General features: G+C 45.7%; 1 protein-coding gene and 1 pseudogene across 7 annotated transcripts in view; both read left to right on the plus strand.

Annotated features, from left to right (window-relative positions):
* The window catches only part of ARHGAP44 (Rho GTPase activating protein 44), a 175,804-nt gene that overhangs the window by 114,329 nt on the left and 44,583 nt on the right, over positions 1-16,892 (plus strand). For all 6 annotated transcript variants that reach the window (XM_080680636.1, XM_080680633.1, XM_080680637.1 and 3 more), the window contains exons 7-10: positions 1,670-1,787; positions 12,737-12,805; positions 14,569-14,650; positions 15,102-15,229. In XM_080680636.1, the coding sequence (XP_080536762.1) occupies positions 1,670-1,787; positions 12,737-12,805; positions 14,569-14,650; positions 15,102-15,229 (397 nt within the window). The remainder of the gene's footprint in view (positions 1-1,669; positions 1,788-12,736; positions 12,806-14,568; positions 14,651-15,101; positions 15,230-16,892) is intronic.
* Positions 9,161-9,561, plus strand: LOC308254450 (ubiquitin-like FUBI-ribosomal protein eS30 fusion protein; annotated as a pseudogene). The gene has a single exon. The product of its transcript is annotated as a ubiquitin-like FUBI-ribosomal protein eS30 fusion protein (transcript).

Genomic DNA, 16,892 nt, shown 5'->3' on the forward strand with positions numbered 1-16,892 from the left:
CCAAAGCCTTTGAAAGTAATTTTCCCTGTGAGTGCGTTTTCTAAGTGACAAATCAGCCTTTATTTTGCTATGTTTTGCTAATAGCTAAGATAACTTTGTTTCCCTTTCCTATATCGTGGTCTTGCCCTCTTCTCTTTGTCCTGCATGTAACAAAAGAGAGTGGGAAAATTGTGTAGAGAAAACGCCTAGTGATCAGATTCGGCTGTGAGTAAGGGTGATGCCTCTCTTATGCGCATGAGCCGGTGAGCTTCGTGGCTTCGTCTGGACACTGTTGGTCAGCACAGTGTGGAAAGGAAGCTGCGTCGTCGGTTGACACATTGCATCTAGGGCCTTTACCTAACAGCTTCCAGCTTCTCTAATCAATGCAAACATCTTTCTGCCTAGGCTTCCTCAGCCCGTGGAGAGCAGCTGCCTCTAGACCAGGGGTCGCCAACTGGTGGTCCACAGACCACTGGTGGCCCGTGAGGTCCGAAAGGTTGGCGACCACTGGTTTAAGGAAACCTTTAGAGCAGTGGTCGCCAACTGGTGGTCCGTGGCCTTTGAGGTCTGAAAGGTTGGCGACCGCTACTCTAGACAGTGCCACACCCCTTAGCCCCTCCCCGGGTACCCTCTCCGCTGTGGTCCTCCCGGCTTCCTGAGACCGGGCCCTTCTCATCCTGATTATACCCTTGTTTCTCTTAGAACTGAGAAGTAGTTATGCATCTCATGTCCTTGTTACAAGTAGAAAATAGAGGATCGAGTGGACTACTTTTTAAGACAATGACCCAGTTGACTTATTTTTCTTACTCTCTGAGCCTCTGAGTTTATAGACTCAATAGCTGAGAAGCCCACTGTGTTCCCCACTGTGGCTGCCACTGTCTAGGATAATGGCAGCCTCTTTCAGGGCCTGCTTTTGCTAATTCCCTGAGAGTGACCTAGCAACCAGAAGTATCTGTGCTTCCCCACAGGAGTTTCCTTAGATGGCCAGTATTCTCTGCACAAAGATAAGTGCTTAGGAAAGTATAAATGAGGTATCTGCTTGTTGCCAGGAACGTTGTGTGTGCCTTCCAGTGGTGTAGAACAGGAGGGCCACCAGCGCTGGCAGAGCCTCACTCCAAACCCCAAGCGCTGCAGCGGAGAAGGACGGGCTGCTTTGCTATAGTTGGCCCACCTGGGAGAGCGGAAGCCAGTGCAGTGCGCAAAAGCCCGGCTCCCGATGTTGTGCAGGTTCCAGATGAAATAGGGCAAAAGCACAAGACACCGAGGGCTAGGGGTGCCCTGATTTATTGGACCTGGGGAGGAGTGGGGAGAAAGAGAGGGAGGAGGCAATGATTTGTAGAGCTGGGATCTAAAACTAAATTTAATCAAAGTCATAGGGCCCCGGGTTTCACCAGGGGAGATTTTTGCCTTCAGGCTTGCTTTTACTCTCACCCACGTACCCTCTCACCTGGCCTACGTGATTAGGTAAGTGGGTGTTTCCAAACTGGAAGGCCCACAGGACAGGCTGGGGATGTGCTTCAGAGAACACGATGGTGACGTCATTGGGCCTGAGTGTCAGACAACAGCAGGGACGATGGTGGCTCCTTTGTTCCCTGAGTAGGGTTTGCAACCAGCAGTTTTCTCATCCTTCCCAGTGTCCCCAGGGCTACGTGTCTCACGCCTCTCCTCTTTCTCTCCTGTTTTCCATCAGGTGGCAGCAGACTTCCAAGTCTTCAGGGTTGTCCAGCAGCTTGCAGCCTGCGGGTGCCAAAGCTGATGCCCTCAGGGAAGAAATGGAGGAGGCTGCCAACAGAGTGGAGATTTGCAGGGTACCCCCTCTTTGTTCCTCTCTACTGAGACAGACGGGGGAGCCCTAAGGGAGTCCTTTTTGTTCACGGGAGTTCTATTAAAACCCTAAGGGTGAGCCTCAGCGTGAAGTACCTGACCCCAGCTTGCCGGCTGGTGTCTATAAAGAGCCGGGCATGAATGCTGGAGCTGGGGCTCTGAGGGTGACATAGATAGACGGGCAGCAGGGGTGGTCATCGGTTTTCCTGCCTGCGAGGCAAAGAGAAAATGACCTTGGTGTCTGCTTGAAGCTTTTGTGAGTCATGCATCCCAGTTCATAGTTTCTAGGCTGCACAGCACAGTTGATTGTTTCTAGTGGTGAGGAGCGTCCAACCCAAGGCCTGTAAAATCACTTGGTCTGGCCCTGCCAAGGCAGTAGGGGGCAGTTAATTAAATGTTTGACCAAATATAAGAGGCTAGTTTTTAAGTTGGTAATTTTGTATGGCCCACGAATGATGTGACAAATATCCATATATACAGATCTGTTAGAATAATTATTTGTTTACTTACTTATTTTTAAATATGTTTTTATTGATTTCAGAGAGGAAGGGAGAGGGAGAAAGAGATAGAAACATCAGTGATAAGAGAGAATCATTGATTGGCTACCTCCTGCACATTCTCTACTGGGGATCGAGCCTGCAACCTGGGCATGTGCCCTGACCGGGTGGGAATTGAACCCTGACCTCCTGGTTCATAGGGTTGACGCTCAACCACTGAGCCAGGCCGGTTGGGCCCCTGATTTAGACGACACATGAGCCTTAGCTCACTGTTGGTAAAGTACCTCATGTGCCTTTTAATATTTCCCAGTCACTTTATCACTCCCTTGCTGCTGGGAGACGCTTACCTACGAAGCTGAGATGCTCACCCAGGAGGTAGTCCCGGAGGAGAAAAGTCCCCAGCTGAGAGGAGCGCCTCCTTCAGAGAAGCGCACCTCCGCACTCCGGGGCTGGGGAGACCTTCATCACAAGTGGTCAAATGTGTCCCGGCCGCTCCCCCACAGATGTTTCGTAGGACTGACAGCAGCACCATTCATGCAGTGCCATTAGCAGTGCCATTCTCTATACATGGGCATCTGCAAATATACAGATCTGTTAGTTTGGGGATAAAGCTCGTGCTTCTGGAACTATGCTGGGTACCTGCTGTCTTAATCTCCGTTTTAAGGGAAAGTAGCCACTCTGCATGCAGATGCCCCTGTTCTTTGCAGCTCTGTCTAGTCTTGTTAGCTCAGTGGTTGGCAAACTGCTGGCTAACATGTGGCTCTTTGGCCCCTTGAGTATGGCTTTTTGGCCCCTTGAGTATGGCTCTTCCAGGGAACATTCTGAATGTTCCTGTGGCTGAATGTTCCCTGTTCACATGTGGCTCTTTGGCCCCTTGAGTATGGCTCTTCCACAAAATACCACAGCCTGGGCGAGTCTATTTTGAAGAAGTGGCATTAGAAGAAGTTTAAGTTTAAAAAATTTGGCTCTCTAAAGAAATTTCAATCGTACTATTGATATTTGGCTCTGTTGACTAATGAGTTTGCCGACCACTGTGTTAGCTTGTCCATCAGCTTCTCCTTTATAATCACCCCGTGCAGCTGACTTTGACCTTGCCTCAGAGTCAAATGGAACTTCTCTCTAGAATTAGAAACATTGAAAAATGTTGAAAGAATTAATGATCTCGCCCAGCCCATGTGGCTCAGTGATTGAACGTCGACCTATGAACCAGGAGGTCATAGTTCGATTCCGGTCAGGGCACATTCCCAGGTTGCAGGCTCAATCCCCAGTAGGGGATGGGGAAGGCAGCTGATCAATGACTCTCTCTCATCATTGATGTTTCTATTGCTCTCTCCCTCTCCCTTCTTCTCTGAAATCAATAAAAATATATTTTAAAAAAAAGAATTGATGATCTCTCAGCCTGCCGTACTTACTGTACAACCAAGTAAAGTAAGTCCAGTACTTCAGGGGTTTTGACAGACATACAGTGACATGCATTCACCACTGTGGTGTCACACAGAACAGGTTCACTGCCCTACAGATCCTCTGTGCCTGATCACCCCCACCCGCTCCCCGACCCTGGCACGCACTGGTCTGCTCACGGTCTCTGTTGGTTTGCGTTTTCCAGAATGTCATGTAGCTGAATTGTGCTCGGTGGCCTTCTCAGACTGGCTTCTTTTACTTCCTGTCTCTCCACTTAATGTCTTTCTCTTACTGTCTCCATGTCTTTTCATGGCTTAGTAGCGCATTGCTTTTTCGTGCTGAATAATATTCCATTTTCTGTATACACCACAGTTTATTTACCAACTTACCTACCAAAGGACATCTTGGTTGCCTGCAGGTTTTGGCAATTACAAATAAAGCTGCTGTAAACATCTGTGTGCAGGTATTTGTACATTTACAATTCATTTGGGATAAAAACCAAGAAGCCTAATTTCTGGATCTTGGGGTAAGAGTATCTTTCATTTTGTAAGAAACTTCCAACCTGTGTCCCAAAGTGGTCCTACCATTGCGTAGTCCAGCAACAAGTGAGAGTTGCTTTGCTCCGCATCCTTGACAGCAGGTGATGGTGTCAGTGTTCTGAAGTTCGGCGATTCTAATAGTGATATCTCATTGTTATTTTATTTGCAGTTAAAATCCCAATATCACTTTGGGATTTTTCCTGCTAGCTTTCCATATAGACTTCTAATTTCATTTCATTGTGGTCAGAGAGCAGGAATGATATGGTTTCTACTTTTTAAAACTTGTATTTAAGGTGTATTTTATAGCCCAGAATGTGGTCTGTCTTGGAGAATGTTCCCTGTGAGCTTGAAAAGAATGTGTATGCTGCTGCTGTTGGATGGAGTATTCTATAGATATCAATTATATCTTCTTGATTGATTATGCTGTTAAGTTCAACCATGTCCATACTGATTTTATGCCTCCTGGGCGTGTCTGTTTCTTATAGAAGGGTGTTAAAGTGTCCAACTGTAAGAATGGACTCATATTTCTTCTTGCAGTTGTATCATTTTTGCGTTACATAGTTTGATGCTCTGTTGTTAGGTACATCACATTAAGGATTGTTAGGTTTTCTTGTAGAATCAGCTCTTTATCATGCATTATTCCTCTTTATCCTGATACTTTCCTTGCTCTGAATTCTGCTCTGTGGGAAATGAATATAGCTAAGCCCGCTTCTTTTGATTAGTGTTAGCATGGTGTGTCTTTCCCTATTCCTTTACTTTTAACTTACATATTAATACTTAATATATAGCTGGTGATATGTATCTTTATATTTAACCTGAGCTTCGTATAGACAACATACTTGGTCTCTTTTTAATCTAGTGTGACAATTTCTGTCTTTCCAATGGTGTATTTATTCAGTCCATTGATATCTAGGAGATCATTGATATAGTCAGATTAATATCTATCATATTTGTTATTTTTCTAGTGTTGCCTTTGTACTTTGCTACTATTGTTGTCCTCTACCTTTTTTTCTGCTTTTTGAAGTTTTAATTGAGCATTTTTTATGGTTCCGTTTTTTTCTCCTTTCTTAGCATGTCAATTACATTTCTTTTTCTTTTCTTACCTTTTTAGTAGTTGCCCTGGAGTTTGCAATATACATTTATAACTAATCCAAGGCCACTTTTGAGTAACACTTTTCTGCTTCACATGTAATGCAGGTACCTTTTAGTAACAAACTATTTCTAATTCCATCCATTTCGCTTATATATAAGATATGTTGCTATTATTTTGAACAAACGTATCTGTTAGATCAAGTGAGAATAAGTTTATTTTATCTTTACATATTCCTTCTCTGATTCTCTTCCTTTCTTTATGTAGAGCTACGTTTCTGACCAATATAATTTTCCTTCTACTGAAGAAATTTTTTTAACATTTCTTGCAAGGCAGGTCTACTGGCAACAAATTCTGTCAATTTTCATTTGTCTGAGAAAGTCTTTAGTCTTTACTTTTGAAGACTAATTTGACAGGGTGCAAAATTCAAGGTTGGTGGGGATTCTTGTTTGTGTTTTTTATCTTAACACTTTAAGTATTCCACTTCTCTCTCTTCTTGCTTGTATGGTTTCTGAGGAGAATCAGATGTAATTCTTATTTTTGCCCCTCTGTGGGTAATATGTTTCTCCTCTGTGGTTCTTTCAAAAATATTTTTAATATTTTTTTCTGAATATTATATGCCTATATGCACCCTTTTTTTGGGGGGGGAGGGTGGAGGGGACGGGGCATTTATCCTGTTTGGTGTTTTCTGAGCTTCCTGGACCTGTGGTTTAGTATCTGACATCCACTTGGGGAAATTCTTACTCGTAATTTCTTCTAATGTTGCTTCTGTTCCTTTCTTTCTTCTTGTCCTTCTAGTATTTCAACTAAGCATATGTTACACATTCAGAAGTTGCCCCACAGTTCTCAGGTATTCTGTTCCCTTTGTTCCTGTCTTTTTTCTCTGCTTTTCAGGTTTGTTTTTTTTTGGGGTTTTTTTTTTTTAAATATATTTTATTGATTTGAAGGGAGAGGGATAGAGAGTTAGAAACATCAATGAGAGAGAAACATCGATTAGCTGCCTCCTGCACACCCCCTACTGGGGATGTGCCTGCAACCAAGGTACATGCCCTTGACCAGAATCGAACCTGAGACCCTTCAGTTCGCAGGCCGATGCTCTATCCACTGAGCCAAACCGGTTAGGGCCAGTTTTAAAGTTTTGTTGTCATATCCTCTAGCTCAGAGATCCTATCCTCAGTCATGTCCAACTTGCAGACAAGCCCATCAAAGGCTTGGTTTACTTATGTGACAGCATTTCTTTTCTTTTTCTTTATTTTTATTTGTTAATGTATAGTATCCATCTGTTCTTGCATATTGTCGACTTTTTCCATTAAAATCCTTAGCATATTAATCATAGTTTAAAAACATATTCTTAGCCTGATAATGCCAACATTTTTGCCATATCCAACCCTGGCTGTGATGCTTGTTTCATTTCTTCGATCTGTGTTTTTGCAGTTTAGTATGAAAAAGGTGGATTTGACGGAGTGGGTGAAGGGAACTGTGGTAACTGGGCCTTAAGTGACGGGTAGGAGGGTGAGGGGGAGAAGAGGGCTCTGCAGTCCTAGGAGTCAGTCTGTCTCTGAGGGAAGCCTGTGCTCGGGGCTGTGAACTTCACCAGTGCTTCTCGGTTGCTGGTGGTGGTGTTGTTTTTCTGATTCTGTGGTCTGTCTGTTTTTGTTTTAGTTTTAGGTGGGACAGGCTGGCTAGGGACTGGATTGGGTATTTCTCTTTCCCCGTGTCTGACGGCTAGACCCTGATAGAACTGAGCATTTCCCTTCCCCCAGGTCAGGAAGGCTCTGATAACCCGCTGTGGGGCCCTGGCTGGTTTGTCTCAGTGGGTTTGGCTCAGTGGATAGAGTATCGGCCCGCGGACTGAAGGATCATAAGTTCAGTTCTGGTAAGGATATGTACTTCAGCTGCAGGAGGCAACCCATCCATGGGTCTCTCTCACATCAATGTTTCTCTCCCCCTCCTTTCCACTCTGTCTAAAAAATCAGTGGAAAAAGATCCTCAGGTGAGGATTCACAAAAAATAAAAAACCTAGGTTAGGCTCGGATGGAAGAATTTCTCCTGAGGGTAGGCCTTGCTAAGAGGAATATAATGCTCAAGTGCTCAAAGCCGTTCCTTTCCCCTCTCCCTCCCCCTGTTGAAAGCCGGAGAGGCTTTCTCTGATGTCACTGTGAGAACTCTGTGTTGTGTCTTACCTCAGGGACTGGGTGTCCCCAGAGTTTAACCATCAGACGTGCACACGGGGCCCAGCGATGGTCAGACTGTTCTGGTTGTCCTGGCCCAGCACTGCTCTCCGTGTGGCTTCTGCTCAGGTGTGTGACTCTCTTACTCACCTGTCAGTCTCCGCTCTGGGGGCAGTGGCTTGCCTGTGACCTCACTTCTCTGATGGAGCAGAAAAGCTGTTGATTTTTCAGTTTGTTCAGCGTTTTACACGTCGCTAGTGGTGACTTCTGATCTTGCATACCAGACTGGAAACCAGAAGCCAGTTATAAAGATCAAGGTTATACTCTCTGCCAAGAAAAAGTATTGAAGAGAGAAGTGTATAAATATCTTAGGGATTGTGTTAACAACAGGAATCTTCAAAATCCTACAATAACATCATGAATGTAGGATAATTATAAGATAGGACTGAGCAAATCAAAGACTATAAAATTGAGAGATGTTCCTAGATGAGAAAAGTCAATGTTATCAAAATTTGAATTCCCTCACAACTGTATAAGTTGATATAATTGTAATAAATGCTCCAAAGGGTAATAAAGGGTTTCTGAAGTTAATGTGGGAGAGTTATTGGAGCTTTGAATTTCTGTCTCTTACAATGTATTGTGAAGTTACATAATTAAAATGTAAATACTATTTTAAAAAAAATAGAATAAGGAGGTGGCAGGGGTACGGGTGGTGGGGGAGACATCCCAGTCAGAAGAAAATCCAAGTGGATGAGAGATTTTATCTGTGACATTTCAAATCCATGGGGACAGTCTGTTCTGTTCGTGAACAGTGTTGAGACCTTTGGTTAACTCTTTAAAAATTCTGTATCTGGCCCTAACCAGTTTGGCTCAGTGGATAGAGTGTTGGCCTGTGGACTGAAAGGTCCCAGGTTCGATTCCGGTCAAGGGCATGTACCTTGGTTGCAGGCACATACCCAGTAGGGGGTGTGTAGGAGGCAGCTGATCAATGTTTCTTTCTCATGGATGTTTCTAACTCTCTATCCCTGTCCCTTCCTCTCTGTAAAAAATCAATAAAATATATTAAAAAAAATTCTGTATCTGGTACAAGTACCAAAGTAAGTTCCAATGTATTAAAGATGTAAATGTTATATCCTCCACTGAACATATATATGGATATTTATACTGTTGGTTGAGGTGCCCTAAGCAAATTAGCAAAGGAGGACATCGTAAAGAGAAAAATGTAATAGACACTACCACATGGAAAAGCCATGTAAAGAAGTACAGGACCGAAAAAAGTTTCAAATAGTGTCAAAAGATAAATGGAAAATGGGGAAAATATTAGCAGTATTTGAGTAAGCCCTTGGTCTCATCCATCTAAAGAATTCTCACAAATCTTATAAATAAATAGATAAAGTCTCCTACAGAAAAATGGGCACTTAATGTCAACAAGGAATTGACACAAATAGATAATACATTTAGAAGAAAATTAACCTCTTAAAAAAGCAAACTATAGATTAGGAACATATTATTTAAATTTTACCTATAAATTTGATTGTGTTTAAACAAAGAGCAGTGACATTGACGCAGCAAGCGCTTAGGACGTGTATCCTCCTCTTCCTTCCTCTTTCTGGACTCCATCTTCGTGGTAGTGGCACAGGCCGCAGTTCAGTCACCGACATGCAGCTTTTTGTCCGCGCCCAGGAGCTACAAACCCTCTAGGTGACTGGCCGGCTGGGAGGCTGTCTCCCAGATCAAGGCACATGTAGCCTCGCTGGAGGGCATCGCTCCAGAAGATCAAGTCGTGCCCCTGGCAGGCACACCCCTAGAGGATGAGGCTACCTGGGCCAGTGTGGGGTGGAGGCTCTGACCACGCTGGAAGTAGCTGCCCGCGTGCTGGGAGGTAAAGTCCATGGTTCTGTGGCCCGTGCTGGGAAAGGAAGAGGTCAGACCCCCAAGGTGGCCAAACAGGAGAAAAAGAAGAAGACTGGTCAGGCCAAGTGACAGATGCAGTACATCCGGCGTTTTGTCAATGTTGTGCCCACCTTTGGCAAGAAGTAGGGCCCAATGCCAACTTGTAAAGTCCTTTATAATCTGGTTTTCTCTAATAAAGCCACTTAGCACAGTAAAAAAATAAATAAATAAAAGCAATTACTATAAAAAACAAACAAATATTTATGGGTTAATTCTTATAGTAAAAATGTTTTTTTCTGATGGTTGACAGTATATATCAAAAGCCCTAATGTCCCAACTCGTTGTCATCTTTCTAATATTTGTAAATTTAATTATAAGGGATTATATAATCAAAATTAATTTTAATGCAGAATTTATCCTAAGGAAATAATCAAGAGATGGATGCAAATCTGTATAAACAAATACTTATTCAAATGTCATTTTAATGTGAAAAACTAAAAACACAATATCCAACAATAGAAACTTAGTCCATCCATTTATTAAGTATCATGTCTGCTATAAAACATGCTTATCTAGGAGTGAATGAGCTACGAAGCATCCTGGCTCCTTTTTTGTAAGCCCAGTAATCATACAAACACGTGCCAATTAACATAGATGCCGACTAAGCACATCACAGCTTACGGCCATTATCTCTGCTGTTGGGGTTACAGGTGGGCGTGGTTATTTACTTGGTATTTTTCCAAGTGTTGATAAATGAAACATCAGCAAACAAATGATTTTTAAACACATTTAACTCTAGTGATTATTGATGGGAGGTTTTCTTTATAGAAAATTCACTGATGATTTAGGTACATGGAAATTGTATTTGTTGTGTCACTCTTTTTCTGCAGTGTGGCTTATCTGGAGTCCACGTTGCTTACTTATTAAGGCCGTCGTCTGACTGTGCCTTCAAAACTCCTGTATGTCTCTGAGGGCACCCACGGGTGGTCTGACTTCTCTAAACTCTGTTGGTGAAAATGCAGTTGCCCTGGCCTTGGTCCCTCCTGGGGTCTCTTCCTCTGTCTGCAGAGCCGTTCATCACCCAGCCCTTGTTTTTCCTGACTTGGAGTAGCTCCCTCACGACTGCCAGGCGGGGGATGGATGTCTGCTGGACCTGCCGGCGTGGGGAGGCTGGTTCCCCACAAAACCACTTTATCCTGACCCTTTAGCAGACTGGGCAGCCCTACGAAGGCATTCGCTATAGGGATGCTCTGGCGAAAGGGAGCTGAGGTGGGTCTTAGGGCCCATGCTATTCTTCGGGAAAACTGCCATTGCTGAGCCTCTGTTTCTTCATTTGTTCTTATAGTAAATATTACTGAGCCCCTACTGTGAGAAGCACTTTTGAGACCGAGGAGGACAGACAGATAAGATCCTTGAACTCTTGGTAGCTGCTCTTCTGAAACTGGAAATTCCACATGTACCTGAGAGAGATGAGCATTCATGTGGCACGGAGAATCCCATGTGGCATGGAGAATCCCATGTGATGTTGTGCCTGGCGCCTAGATGGTTCCCAGTGCATGTTAACTCATTGGTTCCCTTTTTTCATTGTCTGAAACTGGCCCAGGACAGCTTGGCCTCCTCTGTGCTCCAAGCTCAGAGAACACACTTCCCCTTTAGCATGGTGCCTTGGTCCTGTGTCTCGTGGACAAGAGCCCTCTGAGGATGTGGCCACAATGCTTGCCTGGAAAAGGACACAGATGGCTCCGCACATCCTAGCAGTCTCACTAGGAATGGGCTTAACTGGCAGGTGGGGGGCATGGGTGGTGGGTTGGGATAGAATGCGAGGTTCCGTGCCACAGGCTCTCCCTACAGTGCAGAGCTGCCAGCTTTAACTCACTCAGTATCTGGGTCAGCTTCTTGTGCTGGTCTCACGTTCACCTCCAAGGGAACATTCTAGACTCTTCTCTCATCCACTTAGCATTTCTTCTCAAGATCTCCTACCTGAGGCAACCCAACAGGGAGGAGCTTGAGAGATCATGTGACTTGTGCAACGGTGATCAGAGATGTGGTTAGTGGCGAGTGTCCGTCCTACTTGGGTGTGCTTGCTTGTCCCTTCTGTGATGTTTCTGTGGAACTGAAAATGGTTCTCTGAGGAGAACACATTGCAGGTCAGACACAGCACTGGGCCATTGCCCCATCGCATGGAGCCCTGGATCACACAGGATAGTTAGCACTGGATTTGTGTGCAGTTGGCCGAGTCCAGGTTCTGATATGTTCTGAATCAGCAATCCTTTCCCTGCCCATCTGTCTTGTCCAACTTCCTCCCAATTGGTGTGCTGCTGTCTCTTTCTCATATGCTGCTTATCAACCAATCAGTATTGAGAATGAAGGACAGCAAAGCAGTAAAATAATCAGAGGCGAAATGAGAGAAGGAAGAGAAGACAAGCACAGTTTGTACTCAGCGGCTGCTTCCCAGTGGTGGTGTAAGCTGCAGAGGACTGGGAGTAACTTGCACATCACCCCACACCAGCTTTCCACACTCCTGACGAGGACCCCGTGTTGAAATCCCCTGAGAACCCCTGGCACAGGTGTTCTGTTCACACTTGCCATTCCCTGGGCCGAGGTTGGGAAGCATGGAAATGTCCAGGGCAGTTTGTGACATGTCAGGTTTTATTGAAAACTAGAGGCCTAGTGCACAAAACTGAGTGCACTAGGAGGGGTCCCTCAGCCCGACCTGCACCCTCTCGCAGTCTGGGAGCCCTAGGGGGATGTCCACCTGCTGGCGTAGGCCCACTCCCCGGGAGGAGCGGGCCTAAGCGCAGTCAGACATCCTTAGCGCTGCCGAGGAGGCGGGAGAGGCTCCTGCCACTGCCGCTGTGCTCGCAGCCATCATCCTGGCTTGTGGCTGAGTGGTGCTCCCCTGTGGAGTGCACTGACTACCAGGGGGCAGCTCCTGCATTGAGCATCTGCCCCATGGTGGTCAGTGCACGTCATAGCAACCGGTTGTTCCACTGTTAGGGTCAATTAGCATATCACCCTTTTATTATATAGGATGAGATTGAACCTCAGAGGGAAGGCATGGATGAGAGGGAGTGGGAAGAGATCAACCAAAGAATTTGTATGCATATATGCATAACCCATAGACACAGACAATAGGGTGGTGAGAGCTTGGGGTGGGAGTTGGGCTAGAAGGGATCAATGGGGGAATAAAGGACATACGTAATACTTTCAAAAATAAAGATTTTTTTAAGATTCAAAATAATAAAATGAGATTGAACGATGTGAAGGCTTGTTCTTCTCTGAGTCTGGACCCATGTGTTAGCCACTCTCATTTCACCTTGGTTGTGCATTTTACCTCCACAGGACCAGCTGTCAGCTGACATGTACAGTTTTGTGGCCAAAGAAATTGACTATGCAAATTACTTCCAAACGGTAAGGGTCCATAAAGGTGAGGCAGCTTACAGTCTGTTTGTAAGAGTCCTGGTGCAGACAGGAAGGAGTGTGGGCGTGGGACTGAGGCCCTGTGGCTGAGCGTGTGATAGGAGTGGGATTTGACTGTTCTACCTGTGAAAAAACCCTGCGTTCTCTTTCTACTTGTATGGATTCCCCCCAAAACCCTAAAACAACCTCATTCATGAAGGTCATTGCAACTCAAAGTCCCATGGCAGTGGTTCCCAGGCAGGGATGGTTTGCTGCCTCCTTCAGGGACATTTTTAGCTGCCACCTTTGGGGGAGGTGCTGTTGGCATCTAGTGGGTAGAGGTCGGGGATGCTGCTAACCATCCTGCAATGCACAGAACAGCGCTCACACAAAGAATTTTCCAGACCAAAGTAGGGCCACACCTGGAAACCCTGGTGTATCAAAAACAAGGACCTGGGAAGAAGGGAACCCTGCCCCCCCCACCAGCACAGATTGGTTTTAACCTGGATTTTTGCCAGGATGATGACAGGTAGGTAAATGATGATTGGTGTGACCTGTTTGCCTTCTTCTCATTGAGGAAAGCATATTTAAAGAGAGAGAAACGGGATCTGAGTTGAGAAAAGGTATAAACTAAAAGTAGGGAAGTGATAGGATGATAAGGAAGATAAAGAGAAGGAATGGGGGACATCCTGAGAGGCTGAGGGTGCTTTGCTAAGCGTGTGAATGGCTGTGGGCTGTTAGCCATCTTCTAGCACTTCCATCAGTGGACAAAAATTCAGAGGTGTGTCCTCTACCCTGAAAAAGCAGATATGCATTCCTTCCAACCTAGAAAGTTATTCTGAAGTAGTACTATATTTTCAAGTATACTCCATTGCTTTTGTTGGTGAAGATAATATTCAACTTTAGAGTTGTTAAAACTAATGAAATTGTTGACATTGCAAGCATTATTAGGCTGCCTAATTGTCATTTGTATGCCATTTATTTCACTTCTCTGATTTTTTAAAAATTTATTTTACTTTTAGTTGGAAACAATAGTATCTACCCTCCACACTAAGCATTTAAATAGTGAATCATTCTCCTTCCCTCATAGATACCCAGTGTTTGAGGGGGAAGGAGGGATTCAGAAACTAAATGAAGTAACTATTGCTCATGGGTTTTCCTCGGCTCTTAGCCACATTTCAGCAGCTTTGTTAGTAGTGGGATGGCCAACATAACTTGGAGGGACTATTCCGGGAGCCATATCATCATAACCAAAGCAATCTTACCTCCCTGGGGACTTGTAGAGGATTGTGGATCAAGACACAAGTTTTCTGATCAGTTATATCTTTGCAGAAAACAAGATTGTGTGTGTGTGTGTGTGTGTGCGCGTGTGCGTGCGCGCTTGCACGCACTGGTTAATGGCATTTAGCTCTAATAGGCAAATGGATTTCTAAATGTGATTTTCATTTATATTCTATCATTTTACCTCTCTGTGTTGCCTTTGCTTTGAGGGGTGCTCGGTACAGTAAGATGGCAGGAAAGGCAAGCTCTCTAGGTCGGGCTCCAGCTCTGGGGTGCCCCTCACCCTGATGGTTCTCCCACCTCCCACATTCCCACTGAGGCTGTTGCTGCAGAGACTAAGGGGAAGCGTGCCCATGGGTTTGGGTGATTGAGGAAGGAGCAGGGGCTCCACCTCCTTCTTTGTGAGTAACCAGCACCTTCTGGCAGAGAGCCCCAAGGGTGCAGTGCTCCCAGGCCTTTGGCAAAGGGTAACGCTTGCTCGTGTGTCTTCTCAGCTCATAGAAGTGCAAGCTGAGTACCACAGGAAGTCGCTGGCGCTCTTGCAGGCCGTGCTGCCACAGATAAAAGCACAGCAGGGTGAGTGCACACCTGTGTGCCTTGGAGGGAGGGTTAGGGCTGCTCGCCTTCCCAGAGGCCACCCCGGCCTGCATCCCATTCACCCTCCGCTCTCCCCACGGGTCACGTTCGATGGGCTGGCAGGACTTCACAGGCCGGTACCTGGTCCAGTTGCGGTGAAGCAGAGCGCACACAGACCCACCGTCCCCTGGGGATGAGGGGGTGTGGATGGGAGTGGAAGTGTGTGTTACCTGCTACGGGAGGCCCCACAGCCCTCCACACAGCCAGTTAGCATCTACCCTGCCCAGTCCTCTCAGTCACCCCAAACAGCTGGGACAGAGGCTTAACTGGGCCTCCGTGTCTTTCGTGGTCTTAGGATAATCTGTATAAGAGGAAAGACGTGGTCCAGCAGGGCGACCTTCACTCACCCCTCATGGCCTTTTTTGCATCCCCCCGCCCCCTCCCCCTGCAGAGGCCTGGGTGGAGAAGCCGTCCTTCGGGAAGCCCCTGGAGGAGCACCTCACCATCAGCGGCCGGGAGATTGCCTTCCCCATCGAGGCCTGCGTCACGATGCTGTTGGAGTGCGGGATGCAGGAGGAGGTAGGTCCAAACAGCCAGCCCCAGCCCTGGCAGCATCTTCTCTCCTGTAACCATCCCCACCTGGCCCCCAAAACCAAACATGGCGACATGGGGTACAGCCTCTCTCCTGCGGAGCCCAGATGGGTCCTGCTCTCACCTATGAGCCTTCCCTTCACAGGGAGAGATAATGCTGGCTGTGAGGAACATGCAGCCAGACTCCAGCCATTTCTTCTTCATGTTTGTTGTTGTTATTAATCCTCATCCGAGGATATTTTTCCATTGAGAGAGTGGAAGGTAGGGGGAGAGACAGAGCAAAACATCGATGTGAGAGAGACACATTGATTGGTTGTCTCCTGCATGCACCTGACCAGGGCCGGGGGTCGGGCTGGCTACTGAGGTACGTGCCCTTGACCAGAATCGAACCCAGGACCCTTCAGTCCAAGGGCCAATGCTCTAACCACTGAGAAAAACCAGCTAGGGCTCCTTCATGTTTAATATGAGTTTTGGTGGCTGCTGTTGCTTTGTCATCTTTTCCTCCTCCTTCCCTACTATTTCCCCTCCTCCTGCTCCTCCTTTGTCTTCTTCCTAAGTTCCAATTTTAAAAATAGACCTTTTAGAATATATGCATCCCTGTGTTCATTGCAGTGTTATTTGCAATAGCCATGGTTTGGAAGCAGCCCAGGTATCCATCAGTGAATGAGTGGATAACAAAGCTGTGGTACATTTATGTAATGGAATACTACTTGGCCATAAAAAAGAAGGAAATCTTACCTTTTATGGATGGACCTGGAGAGCATTGTGCTGAGTGAAATAAGTCACTCATGGAAAGACAAGTATCAGCTGATTTCACTCATGTGGAACCTAATGAACAAAAAAACTAGCAAACAAAATAAAAAGACTCATAGAGCCTGGCCACTGGGGCTCAGTTGGTTGAGCGCTGACCCATGAACCAGGTTCGATTCCCAGCCAGGGCACATTCTTAGGTTGCAGGCTCAATCCCCAGTAGGGGGTGTGCAGGAGGCAGCTGATCGATAATTCTCTCTCATCATTGATGGTTCTATCTCTCCCTCTCCCATCCTTTCTCTGAAATCAACAAAAAGTATTTTTGGGGGGAAAAAAACACACAGACTCAGATACAGAGAACAGACTGACAGCTGTCAGAGGGGAGGGGGTTGGGAGGAGGTAGAAGAGGGTAAAGGAGGATAAATGGTGGTGAAAGGAGACTTGACTTGGTATGCTGGCTGCTCCCTCTATGTCAGGCTGCTCTGGATGCTGGCCATTCAAAAGGAATGAGAATAAGTGTCTTTTGACCAAGTTTTCAGTGCCAGGCATTTTCTCATGTTATCAACCCAAGATGAAAAGATCTGTAAGTCCCTGGGGCACAGTTTCATAGAGGACCTTTTCCTTCCCATCATTTTTTTTTTTTAATTGTGGAAAAACTTAACGTCAAGATAAGCAGCCTCATCCCCTGGCTTGGGTCAGTCCTGTTCCATTGCCACCTTTACGTCCTGCCCCCACCCTGCTTTGGGCTTGAAGCCACTCCCATATCACCTCATCTATAATACTTCAGTAGGTTTCTCCAGGAGTTTAGGAATATTTTTAAATATAACTATAACATTGTTACATACAAAAAGTAAAATAAATTATCAATATCTTTAAATTTCTAATAAGTATAAACTAGATT

Source organism: Plecotus auritus (assembly GCF_963455305.1).
Source record: "Plecotus auritus genome assembly, chromosome: 7".
In the NCBI taxonomy this organism is placed as follows: Eukaryota; Metazoa; Chordata; class Mammalia; order Chiroptera; family Vespertilionidae; genus Plecotus; species Plecotus auritus.